The sequence below is a fragment of the Tachysurus fulvidraco genome, chromosome 1 (genome assembly GCF_022655615.1).
Source record: "Tachysurus fulvidraco isolate hzauxx_2018 chromosome 1, HZAU_PFXX_2.0, whole genome shotgun sequence".
NCBI lineage: Eukaryota > Metazoa > Chordata > Actinopteri > Siluriformes > Bagridae > Tachysurus > Tachysurus fulvidraco.
In genome coordinates this window covers 15,389,767-15,402,931 of record NC_062518.1, presented here as the reverse complement: position 1 = coordinate 15,402,931, position 13,165 = coordinate 15,389,767, and the positions used below count along the sequence as shown (strand labels likewise).

The 13,165-nt window shown below is 43.5% G+C and overlaps 1 protein-coding gene across 3 annotated transcripts; it reads left to right on the top strand.

The window, feature by feature from the left end:
• Positions 1-309: 309 nt before the first annotated feature.
• xpnpep1 (X-prolyl aminopeptidase (aminopeptidase P) 1, soluble) lies at positions 310-11,620 on the top strand. Of its 3 annotated transcripts, none has more exons than XM_027168662.2 (20): positions 310-468; positions 2,268-2,392; positions 3,716-3,779; positions 3,889-3,993; positions 4,184-4,276; positions 4,373-4,516; positions 4,621-4,716; positions 5,634-5,715; positions 5,797-6,007; positions 6,135-6,224; positions 6,317-6,367; positions 8,323-8,381; positions 8,475-8,552; positions 8,744-8,815; positions 8,945-9,005; positions 9,179-9,248; positions 9,647-9,820; positions 10,037-10,113; positions 10,306-10,404; positions 11,362-11,620. In XM_027168662.2, the coding sequence occupies exons 2-20, from the start codon at positions 2,276-2,278 to the stop codon at positions 11,479-11,481; spliced, it is 1,863 nt and encodes a 620-aa protein (XP_027024463.1). In that variant the 5' UTR covers positions 310-468; positions 2,268-2,275; the 3' UTR covers positions 11,482-11,620. The 3 variants fall into 3 exon arrangements, with proteins under 3 accessions (XP_027024463.1, XP_027024464.1, XP_027024462.1); XM_027168663.2 differs by having other exon boundaries at positions 316-463; XM_027168661.2 differs by lacking the exon at positions 310-468 and adding an exon at positions 1,918-2,061.
• Positions 11,621-13,165: the final 1,545 nt, after the last annotated feature.

Here is a 13,165-nt window from a genome sequence, read left to right as displayed (position 1 = left end):
TAAACTTTCAAATGTAGATTTTTTTGTGTGTATAAACATGTATTTACAATCATTTTCGAAATTATTGACAGCCTGAAGAATTAGCTTAAAGTTTTAGCTAGATCTGAATATTCTTGCGTTGTAAACAACCAAAAAAATAAATAAATTATTCATTAATTTTACTATTTTTCACGTTATTAGCTAAACTAAGTAGAAACAAGCTAAATATTCGCTTAAAGTGTCTGGTTTATTGATTCGGTTCCGGTTGTTGCCGCCATTTCGGCTCTGTTTGTTGTTTTTGTTTTTAGCTTATTAGCATGAAAGAAGGCGAGTCTCGTGCGCTGAGACGCTACTGGAAGCGCGAGGACACCACGTGACCGCACACGTCGACGTTGTACATGGCGGCCTCCTTGATCCTAAATGAACACAAGGCACTTGTAGAGTTTTGAGGAGCGCTTTCTGATACCGAGACGGTCTTTCTTCCGTAAGGTAACTGCACACACAGCGGAATACGGGGAAAGTTAACGGGTTCGGATTCGAGTCGGTGCTGTTGTCGCGCGTGTGGTGCGATGCGCGTGCATGCTTTCCTTTCTCTTCAGCTAAAGTAAAAGACAAACAAACATCTGAATAAGAAATATTCTTAAATCGGTGTCACTTTCGAGATTCTGTAAACGTTTTTATTTCCTAAAGACGACTATTTATACACTAACACAAGTGCTATTTGAAATCACGACGGGCGGGATTTCTTCAGTAAATTAAACTAAATCCGTTAACTTAGCTAAACGTAACAATCGTTAATCGTTGCGCAGTTTGTCGTAGTTTGTGCTTCATGACATCGCGTGGTGTAATAGCCGATGTTTATCTAATTAGTTTAGCATTTATACAGCTTGTTTTTGTTTTTCCTGGTTATGCAGCGTCACACACAAATCCAGCCAATGAGAGACCGCCGTGGTGTTTTCACTAATGTGATTGGACGACGCAGATCGCTAACTCTCATTCACTGACTATTCGCTCCCTATATAAGGGCACTACACACAGCCTGTGACGTCATGACCCTCTGCACCCTTCTAAGTGCAACTAGACTTGAAAAGAAAGACATTTGGGATGTAGCTTAAAAAAAATAGAATTTTTGCTGTACTGATTTTACATATAGGACAAATCAGAATCAGGTTTATTGGCCAAGTGTGTTCACACACACAGAATTTTTTTCCAGCTGTTTGTGACTCTCAAAAGTACAGACATAAATAACACTAGACTATACAAGACAAGACAAATACAGACTATACAAGACAAGACAAATACAGACTATACAAGACAAGACAAATACAGACTATACAAGACAAGACAAATACAGACTATACAAGACAAGACAAATACAGACTATAAAAGACAACAAATATAGACTATAAAAGACAAAACAAATATAGACTATACAAGACAAATACAGACTATACAAGACAAAACAATACAGACTATAAAAGACAAAATATAAACAGACTATACAAGACATAAACACTATAGAAGACAAGACAGTACAGACAATGTGAGACAATATAGACAGTACGAGTGAATAAATATAAATATGAATACAGAATATGACAGATCAGTTATGTTCACAAAGTGTGAGCAGTGCATGGTAGTGCAAATAACAGTATTGTGCAATATTGTGCTTTTGTACAATGTACAGCAGCAGTAGTGTGTGTAACATATACAGATGATGTGATGACTGACAGTTCTCATAATGCAGCACTTATACATATGAAGCTGGGAATATAATTGTGGTGAGTTGTTAATACAAATGCAGGATAAAGCTGTTTTTCCATTGATGTTCTTTTTTGTATTAATTACAGTATTTTGTATGAATAATAATGCTATTTTGCACATTATGAAAACATTGTATTCTCTCACTGGCATTTATGGTATTACAGTAAGTCAATGTTTAACTAGAGAGTTGGAAATTTTATGAGTCTTTAAGACCAAAGATCTGACTACAGTCAGACTCTGAACTCGTCACACACTGACAGATCTCGAACCTCAGAGAAAAACAGGGTAAAAAAAAAAAACAACCGACCATGAGCACAGGTAATATTTTAAAAACTGTATAGTTAAGGTTTCTAGTCATCAGTGCGACCTTTATAGTTAAGGAGTTAACATATTTCTGAAGATCAGTGGATAAGTTAGATGTTCAGATTGTCACGAGGGCTACGGATTTGCACTTAATAATTATCACAGTTTTCTTTTTTTATTATTCGAAGTGTAAGTGCTAAAGAAGTGTGTATTGTGTGTAGACGCCACCATGTCCCCGAAGATCACGGTGGAGCTGCTGAGGAACCTGAGGCAGGTGATGAAGAACGGAAAATATTACACCGAGCCCATCCAGGCGTACATCATCCCTTCAGGAGACGCACATCAGGTCAGAACACCATCGTTAGCTGATTGTTGCATAACAAAATCCAAGAATTATTAGCTGTTAGAGGATTAAAACACGCGGGACACTGCAATACGCAGTAACGTCGTGTCGTCGACGTTGTGTAATTATTATTTTTTTTCTCGATTGTGTCGAAGTGAACGGGACGACATCACAGATAAAATTGCTTCTGATTCAAGAAACTGTCATAAGCAGCTTAAACTTTATAAATCAGCTTCAGTGGCTTGGAATAAAGCTCCGCCCACACTTGCACATCATTTGCATGTAATATGCATAAGACACACCCACAATTTACCCCCATTCAAATCTAAAAAATTAAAAGATTTTGCTTAAGATCTGAGAATTTTTATTTTTTAGGATGAAATTATTTCATTATTATTATTATTATTATTATTATTATTATTATTATTATTATTCCTCCATGAATGTTTTATATATACGTTGGACTGTCTTTATATATACGTGTCACATCTCAGGCTGTGCGATTGTGAAATCACCTGATTATCTGATCTGATTATACTGTCCTCTGAGAGCACAGTAACACACACACACACACACACACACACACACACACAAACACAAACACACACACACACACACTTCACAGTTGAGATTAGCCCTAATTAGATCTGATTACTCATGAAGCCCGAGTCGTGGCTCACTTCACCCTTCACCTGTCACACATCTGACATTTCTGTTTAATTGGCCTACAAGTGATTCATTATTTCTTTATTTTATCATATACTTACTTATTAGATGATATTTATTTTTGTTGAGGAATTGATGCTTTCACACACACAGAGTTTTTTTTTTTTGCTGATATGATACACAGCATTATTCATCATTACACTGGAATATTTGAGGATAATATATCGCTTATCACATCTTTTTTGGGGGGGCACGGTGGCTTTGTGGTTAGCACGTTCGCCTCACACCTCCAGGGTCGGGGTTTGATTCCCACCTCCGCCTTGTGTGTGTGGAGTTTGCATGTTCTCCCCGTGCCTCGGGGGTTTCCTCCGGGTACTCCGGTTTCCTCCCCCGGTCCAAAGACATGCATGGTAGGTTGATTGGCATCTCTGGAAAATTGTCCTGAGTGTGTGAGTGAATGAGAGTGTGTGTGTGCCCTGTGATGGGTTGGCACTCCGTCCAGGGTGTATCCTGCCTCGATGCCCAATGACGCCTGAGGTAGTTCGGATAAGTGGTAGAAAAGGAATGAATGAACATCTTTTTTGTATGTATTCGCTAAAAAAAAAGTAAGACTGCATTTTATTTTCACTGCCACCACGTCAAGCTGTTTGTCTTTTACAGAGTGAATACATCGCACCGTGTGACTGCAGACGTGAGTTTATCTGCGGGTTTAACGGATCGGCAGGTATGTGTGTGTGCGCGAGAGACTGAGACTCAATCTGAGTCACTTTTTAGTGTATTTATTACTTTTTTATGATGAAAACTATATTTTTTATGGTGTGTGTGTGTCTCAGGCACTGCTATCGTGACGGAGCAGCACGCCGCCATGTGGACAGATGGACGCTACTTCCTGCAGGCCAGCCAACAGATGGACAACAACTGGACTCTGATGAAGATGGGTACGATAAATTGTGGTTCCTTTAAAAAAAATAAAATAAATAAAAATCATCCTCTGTTAGTAAATGAATGAATTTAGCTTTTAAGTGTAAAGCAGTTAGGATCCGCGTGGTTGCCCTGTAAAATTTGATCGTCTTATTCACCATGTGACTCCAACCACCCGGACTCGAACGTCCTCTTCCTTGTCTCCAGGTCTGAAGGAGACGCCATCGCAGGAGGACTGGCTCATCAGCATCCTGCCGGAAAACTCCAACGTTGGAGTCGACCCCTGGATCTTCGCCGCTGGTTAGGAGTTCTTCTGAAAAATAAGTGCAGTAAAGCTACAGATTTTGTAGACAACCATGGCAAGAATATTGATGTGCGTGTGTGTGTGTGTTTTAGATCAGTGGAAAAGCATGGCGAAAACTCTGAAAAGTGCTGGACACAGTTTGGTTGCCGTTCAAGAAAATCTCATCGACGCAGTTTGGGAGGACCGACCTGCTCGACCCAGCAATCCGCTCAGCGTCCTGGGGCTTAGCTATACCGGTTAACACACACACACACACACACACACACACACACACGTGTGTATAAATATGTGTATAAATAGAATATGGATCTTTCTAATGAGCTTGTGTTCCTGTGATCAGGTCTGAGCTGGCAGGAGAAGATCGTGCAGCTGAGGGGGAAGATGGCGGAGAGGAAGATCTCCTGGTTCGTGGTGACGGCTCTGGACGAGATCGCATGTGTGTATCTGTACACCTCGGTGTGTCTGTGTGTGAGTGTGTGTGAAGTAACAAGATCATGACACAGCTCTCAGGCTCCTCTCACTTAAACACAATTAAAAGTGGGTGCTGATGTCGTTTATTTACATGTTTAATTGCGAGCAAGCTAAGTTTGTGTGTGTGTGTGTGTGATAGAGAGAGAGAGAGAGCGAGCGCATTAGTCATTCCTGAGCCGAGGCAGACACTCAGAGAAAAACAAAAGATAATAAGAAGGATACAACGTTGTTGCATTCCCGCGAGTGCAAAAGTTTACACCCCCTCATGCCCAATCCACCACTTTTCGTCTGTTAAACTTGCAAAAACAAAACAACCTTAATCAATAAAACAACAGTTTAGAAGATCTGCTAAAGAAAAGGCTTAAGGGAGAGTGTTGCGAATAGAACAGTAACTGTTACCATGGAGCTGACTAGTGTGTGTGTGTGGGGTCGGGGACACGGGCACGGTGGCTTAGTGGTTAGCACGTTCGCCTCACACCTCCAGGGTTGGGGGTTCGATTCCTGCCTCCGCCTTGTGTGTGTGGAGTTTGCATGTTCTCCCCGTGCCTCGGGGGTTTCCTCCGGGTACTCCGGTGTCCTCCCCCGGTCCAAAGACATGCATGGTAGGTTGATTGGCATCTCTGGAAAATTGTCTGTATAGTGTGAGTGAATGAGAGTGTGTGTGCCCTGTGATGGGTTGGCACTCCGTCCAGGGTGTATCCTCCCTCGATGCCCGATGACGCCTGAGATGCCCGATGACGCCGAGAAGTTCGGATAATCGGTAGAAAATGAGTGAATGGATGAATGAATGAGCTCTGCATCACACTTTAAGTCATTTACTGTACAAGAACTTTTACTTTCCACAAAACAGGTCAGTAATAAACAGACTTGTCTTATTCCCAGGGCTTTTTAACCTGCGTGGCTCAGATATCGAGTACAACCCGGTGTTCTTCGCCTACGCCATCATCGGGATCAGCAGTATACGGTAACCAAAAGCTGACGGAGCAGCGAAATATCACAAATAAACCCGGATGCTCCAATGCACTAACCGCAATCCTGTTGTCAGGCTGTTCATAGACACGACGCGGGTGGAGGACCCGGTGGTGAGACAGCACTTGGAGCTGGACTCGGCCGCCAAGCCTGAGCTGAGCGTTCAGTGTTTACCGTACGAGAGCGTGTACGCAGAGCTGAAGGCCGTATGCTCTACTCTCTGCCCTAAAGACAAGGTGTGGATCAGCGACAAGGCCAGCTGTGCTCTCACCCAGGCCATCCCGAAGGTCCGTCCCACACACACACACACACACACACACACACACACACACACACACACACACACACACACACACACACACACGCAAACATGCATGTAAACCATTCTTGTACCTATGTGTCGTCTCTTTCCAGATCCACAGATCTCCAATCCCATACACACCCCTGTGTCTGGCCAAAGCAGTGAAGAACCCCACAGAAATCCAGGGCATGAAGAACGCGCATGTGTGTACACTTTTTAAATCATGGCGATTAAACGTCGCAAGATGTCCGCTGAGGTCGGATACGTCATCAGCACCTGCTTTTATCTCTTTCAGATTAGAGATGCCGTGGCATTGTGTGAGCTTTTTGCCTGGCTGGAGAAAGAGGTATCTATAGAATAATAAATAAATAAATAAATTTACTTTTTTAAAAAAAAATTTAATTATTATTTAGTAAATTTTTAAAATAACATTTATTATTTTTTTTAATTTGTATTATTTTATCATGTACAGTATCTGACAGAAGTAAGTACACCCCTCACATACATGTAAATATTTTATTATAACTTTTCCTGTGACAACACTGATGAAATGACACTATAGTGTAAAGTAGTTAGTGTTCAGCTTGTATAACGGTGTAAATTTGCTGTCCTCTCAAAATAACTCAACACACAGACATTAATGTCTAATCCGCTGGACATAAAAGTAAGTACACCCCTAAGTGAAAATGTACAAATTGGACCGAAAGTGTCAACATTTTGTGTAGCCACCATTATTTTACAGCACTGCCTGAGTTCACCAGTACATCAACATCATGAAGACATCATGGAGCTGGTGGATGTTAAAGACCTTGCACTCCTCCACCTTACGTTTGAGTATGCCCCACAGATGCTTAATAGCGTTTAGGTCTGGAGACATGCTAAGTCCATCACCTTTACCTTCAGCTTCTTTAGCAAATCAGTGGTCGTCTTGGTGTTTGGGGTCGTTATGTTAGACTTCTGTCCTGCGGCCCAGTCTATGAAGGGAGGGGATCATTCTCTGCTTCAGTATGTCACAGTACATGTTGGTATTCATGGTTACCTCAATGAACTCTAGCTCTCAAGTGCCTGCAGCACTCACGCAGCCCCAGCCCACGACACTCCAACCACCATGCTTGACTGTAGGCAAGACACACTTGTTTTTGTTCTCCTCACCTGGTTGCCTCCACACACACTTGACACCATCTGAACCAAATAAGTTTATCTTGGTCTCATCAGGCCACAGGACATGATTCCAGTGATCCATGTCCTTAGTCTGCTTGTCTTCAGCAAACTGTTTGGGACGACAGCCATGCAGACCAATTTGATGCAGTGTGTAGCATCAGTGGTCTGAGCACTGACAGGGTGACCCCCACCCCCACCCCCACCCCTTCAACCTCTGCAGCAATGCTACCACGTGCACTCAGCTTCTTTGTTGGACCATGGTGAGGTCTGTTCTGAGTGGAACCTGTCCTGTTAAACCGCTGTATGGTCTTGGCCACCGTGCTGCAGCTCAGTTTCAGGGTCTCGGCTTATAATCTCCTTATAACCTATGCCGTCTTTATGCAGAGCCACAATTCTTTTTATTTTTTTTTTTCAGATCCTCAGAGAGATCTTTGCCATGAGGTGTCATGTTGAACATCCAGTGACCAGTATGAGAGAGTGAGAGAGCGATAAGACCAAATTTAACACACCTGAGACCTTGTAACACTAATGAAGTCACATGACACCAGGGAGAGAAAATGCCTAATCGGGTCCAATTTAAACATCGTCACTTAGGGGTGTACTCACTTTCATGTCCAGCGGTTTATACATTAATATCTGTGTGTTGAGTTATTTTGAGAGGACGGCAAATTGACATCGTTATACAAGCTGAACACTCACTACTTTACACTGTAGTGTCAGTTCATCAGTGTTGTCACATGAAAAGATATAATAAAATATTTACATGAATGTGAGGGGTGTACTTACTTCTGTCAGATACTGTACATGCAGTCACTAGTTACAACCTAAAGCTGACTCTAAAATTATTCCCTTCTTTAGATGTGGGGAAACAAGTCGATCTACTTCACTACATGCACCACACACACACACACCCACCCACCATGACATTGGTGGCATTACAAGAGTGTTTACCACATGAGTGTGTGTTTGCTTGTTTATGCTCTTGTTTTTTTCTGTCTTTCTTTCTGTCTTTCTTCCTTTCTATCTGAATTTCTTTCTTTCTTTCTGAAATTCTTTCTTTCTGAATTTCTTTCTCTCTTTTTTCTTTCTTTCCATCTTTCTTTCTTTCTTGCTTTGTTTGTTTCTTTCTTTCTGAAAAAGATCCCTAAAGGTACAGTGACTGAGATATCGGCTGCGGATAAAGCCGAAGAACTGCGCAGGTGAGTTTCATTTACCAAAAAAAAATAAAAGGTACCTTTTGATTTGATGTCACTTTTGCATCAAATTCTTCATATGTTTTCTGCACTTTCCAGTCAACAGAAGGATTTTGTCGGCCTCAGTTTTCCCACCATCTCCAGCGTGGGACCAAACGGTGCCATCATTCACTACCGGTGTGTCACACGTCCTCATTTAAAACACACACACACACACACACACACACACACACACACACACACACACACACACACACACACATCCTGGACTGAGCCACGCCGCCTTTCCGTTTGATCAGAACCGGATTAATATTTGATATATTAATACACGACAAGGCTCACTGATGGCATTTCTTTCGCGTGACCAGGCCACTTCCTGAGACTAACAGGACCCTGTCTCTGAATGAAGTTTACCTGATTGACTCTGGAGCGCAGTACAAGTACGCACAAACATCCTCACACACTCAGGACACACGTTTAGGAAGATCGTACTAGACGGCTGAAGATGTACAAATCTGAGAAACGTGCACATGATTAACGTAGCGTTTTCAACTGCCTCACATGTACAGGGATGGAACAACGGACGTGACGCGTACGGTTCACTTCGGGACTCCAAACGACTACGAGAAGGTGACCGCGCTTGTTCCGTATCACATGATCTATCATAATATCAAGTCATGTTAGATTAGAGGACTAACCTCAGCCATAGGCACTCAGTGTCCTTTGGCTCCATCTGCTGGATGTGACGTGTACAGCACTATTTATTCAGCACCTGCTCTTCTTTTACTTTTGTTGTTTTTCAGGAATGCTTTACGTACGTCCTGAAGGGCCACATCGCCGTCAGCGCTGCCGTTTTCCCCAACGGAACTAAAGGTACCTGGATATCCGATGTTAGGTGATCAGAGTAAATAAATGACATCCTTTATTCCCACACATGCTCCAGAGTTACATATTAAACATGCGAATGTGTGTCATTGCTACAGTTCACCCATATAGCAGTGTAAAAACAAGTTCTTACGAAATATTCTGTACATTTGCGTGTGTTTTTAACTCACTGTGAATTCACATTTCTGACTTCTTCATATATTCTTTAACCTCCATGAGCACCCGTATCTCATAGCTAGCTAGAATAATCGAATGAGGTGTCAGTGACTGCATGGAAATAAAAACGGCATCTGGAAGAGCAGGAGATATGTTATTAAAGTAAGTGTGTGTGTGTGTGTGTGTGTGTGTGTGTGTGTGTGTGTGTGTGTGTGTGTGTGTGTGTGTAGGTCACCTGCTGGATTCATTTGCGCGTGCCGCCCTGTGGGAGTCCGGACTGGATTACTTGCACGGCACCGGCCACGGAGTCGGTTGCTTCCTCAACGTCCATGAAGGACCCTGTGGCATCAGCTACAAAACTTTTGCAGATGAACCACTGGAGTCCGGAATGATCCTCAGTGATGGTATACACACACACACACACACACACACACACACACACACACACACACACACACACACATACACACACACACAGAGTTTGGGCTGCATTTCATTCTTTTCTATATCTCCGTATATAACTAATAATGATGACGATGATCATCTTCATCATCACCATCATTACACTGTTACACCTCTGCACGTTTACGCAAAAATAAAAATGCGAAATTATTTTTAAGAGCCTGGATATTATGAGGACGGCTCCTTCGGCATCCGACTGGAAAACGTCGTGGTGGTCGTTCCTGCGAAGCCTAAAGTAAGCTCTCGAGTCATCATGTTTACGCCTTAAATTCACACCCACACACATCTCTAACCACAATGAAGCATTTGCAGCTTGAAATATTCAGACATCAGTTTAAAGGTTTGATTGTTTTACTGCATGTTATTTTGGAAACATGGAAATGCTTTATGATATTTCTCTCTCTCTCTCTCTCTCTCTCTCTCTCAGTATAACTACAGGAACAGAGGCAGTCTGACGTTCGAGCCCCTGACTCTTGTCCCCATTCAGATGAAGATGATTGACATGGAGCTGCTGACGCAGAAGGAGGTGCAAACACACAATGACATTCATTATTTATAGAGTTTTAATTAACGCACGACATGACAGAGTTTTCTGCTGGTGTAATGTGAGCTATAAAAAGTTAATGAAGAACTCGGTAGTAGTTAGATCCCTTAACTACTCTGTAGATCCCCTCTGACTCTCACAAAAAAAAAATACATTTTCAATTTCATTAGATGCAAATGACAGTTTAAAATTAATTCGAAAATGATAAATTTTTCTGAGAGCTGATGGGAGGGGGCAGGCGGGTGGTGTCCGAGCTGATGGGAGGGGGCAGACGGGTGGTGTCAGAGCTGATGGGAGGGGGCAGACGGGTGGTGTCAGAGCTGATGGGAGGGGGCAGACGGGTGGTGTCAGAGCTGATGGGAGGGGGAAGGCGGGTGGTGTCAGAGCTAATGGGTGGTGTCAGAGCTCATGGGCGGGGCCAGGCGGGTGGTGTCAGAGAGCCGATGAGTGGGGCCAGGCGGGTGGTGTCAGAGAGCTGAGGGGCGGGGCCAGGAGGTTGGTGTCAGAGAGCTGAGGGGTAGGGCCAGACTGGTGGTGTTAAAGCTGATGGGTGGGGCCAGGCGGGTGGTTGCAGAGCTGATGGGTGGTGTCAGAGCTCATGAGTGGGGCCAGGTGGGTGGTTTCAGAGAACCGATAGGCGGGGCCAGACGGGTTGTGTCAGAGAGACGATGGGCGGGGCCAGGCGGGTCGTGTTAGAGAGCTAATGGGCGGGGCCAGGCGGGTTGTCTCAGAGAGCCGATGGGTGGGGCCACCTGGGTGGTGTCAATGCTGAGGGGTGGGGCCAGGTGGGTGGTTTCAGAGAGTTGATGGGCGGGGCCAGGTTTATGGTGTCACAGAGATAAGTGTTTGTAGAGTTAGGAGGTATGATGTTGTGTTCTTTAAACATACCATAAATGCTGGAAGTTTATTTTATAAATAAAGATGCTTCTCCTCCCACAGCGCGACTGGCTGAATGATTACCACCAGCAGTGCCGGGAGACGGTTGGAGCCGAACTGCAGCGACAGGGCAGGAAGGAGGGGCTGGACTGGTTGATCAGGGAGACTCAGCCAATCACATAAAGTCCACTCATTTATATTTAACCTTGTCATAACCGATCTGATCAGAAATGTCTTTTTGAACTAAATTCTCTTCATTCTGACACACACACACACACACACACACACACACACACACACACACACACACACACACACACACTTCACTTCTTTTACAATACAATAAAACTGCAAGTGCTCCACTGGTGCTACATTTTGACATTTTTTATTATCATGACATGAGTTTTGTTTATACATGTCAGACAGTCCTGTAGCTTCATATCGAGTCCCATTTGTACTTGTAACACTCAAACATACACAAAAGTTTACACTGCAGTGTGAAATCTCCACCAAGCCTTACAAATGCATGTAATTCATCCCCTACTCGAATACTCAGGCGGAACAAGGTGTATATAAAAAGTGGTAGGGTCCAGAAAACTATCTCTGGGGTCAGTCGGTGTCAGTGTGGTGTGTGTGTGGGATAAACATCATCATCATCATTATCATTGTTGTCATAGCATCAGACAGGAACGGTATAGATGTAGTAAATGTTGGACTCGTCCTTCCTGAATGATTTTAGTCGGCAAAACCGTGGCTTACGCAAACTCTGTGCACGTCCTTTAGCTTCACCGGCTCCTCGTCCAGGTCACATACTGTACCAGATGGCGTTAGTATTCACATGCTCACATCACAATATTATCAACACCATTGCACCAATCAGCATGATGAATTCTACAGCGTCGTGGTGGAATCGTTGCGACAACCTAAATGCGTGAGACGTTTCACCTTCGGCGGTTGACATGGGAAATGGCCGTTCCGGTGAGGACGCCGCACGCAGACAGCAAGAGCATGGAGATATGGAACACTTTCATCTCTACACAGTGACAGAGGGAATGTTTCATCACCACATCACCTTAGGAACGTTAGCTACCTGCTGACAATGAACGTTTTTCATTGATGCACCATTAACGTTATTCATAAAAGGTGATTGTTTCGGGTTAATAAAACTAGACCCCATACTGTACGTTTAGTCTGAGCCGATTTTTTTTAAAGGGGTGTACGATTGTCTAATTATGGTGAAAACAAAATGTAGCCAGGTATCTCATTGTAGAGGAAGTTTCTGCTGTCGTTCTGTTAAAAACGAAGTGCAGCGCTCATAAAGGATTTGTACCATATGACTTCAGAGGGTTTCCGGTGTTTTTTCGGGTTTTTGTGGGATGTGGTAGCTCAGTGGCTAAGGTGTTGGGCTACTGATCGGAATGTCATGGGTTCGAACCCCAGGTCCACCAAGCTGCCACTGCTGGGCCCCTGAGCAAGGCCCTTAAACCTCAGTTGTAAGTCACTCTGGATAAGGGTGTCTGCTAAATGCCGTAAATGTAAATGTACATGTGTGTTAGAGTGGGACAAATCACTTGTCACCTAGTAAGTGTGCTTTTGTGGGAATGTGGTAGCTCAGTGGTTACGCTGTTGGGCTACTGATCAGAAGGTCATGGGTTCGAACCCCAGGTCCACCAAGCTGCCACTGCTGGGCCCCTGAGCAAGGCCCTTAACCCTCAGTTGCTCAGTTGTAAGTCACTCTGGATAAGGGTGTCTGTTAAATTCCATAAATGTAAATGTTTCCATGGTGACACCTCCTTTGAACACTGTGTGTCCCATTCGTTTCTGCCAGTCTTGTTAGTGGGGACCGGTGAAGAAAAAAAGGGGGGGA

Bases quoted from the DNA above. Each gene is read 5' to 3' on its own strand.
- xpnpep1 (XM_027168661.2), top strand. The intron at 6,368-8,322 runs GTATCTATAGAA...TTTCTGAAAAAG, and splicing joins TTGCCTGGCTGGAGAAAGAG to ATCCCTAAAGGTACAGTGAC. The intron at 9,821-10,036 runs GTATACACACAC...ATTATTTTTAAG, and splicing joins CGGAATGATCCTCAGTGATG to AGCCTGGATATTATGAGGAC.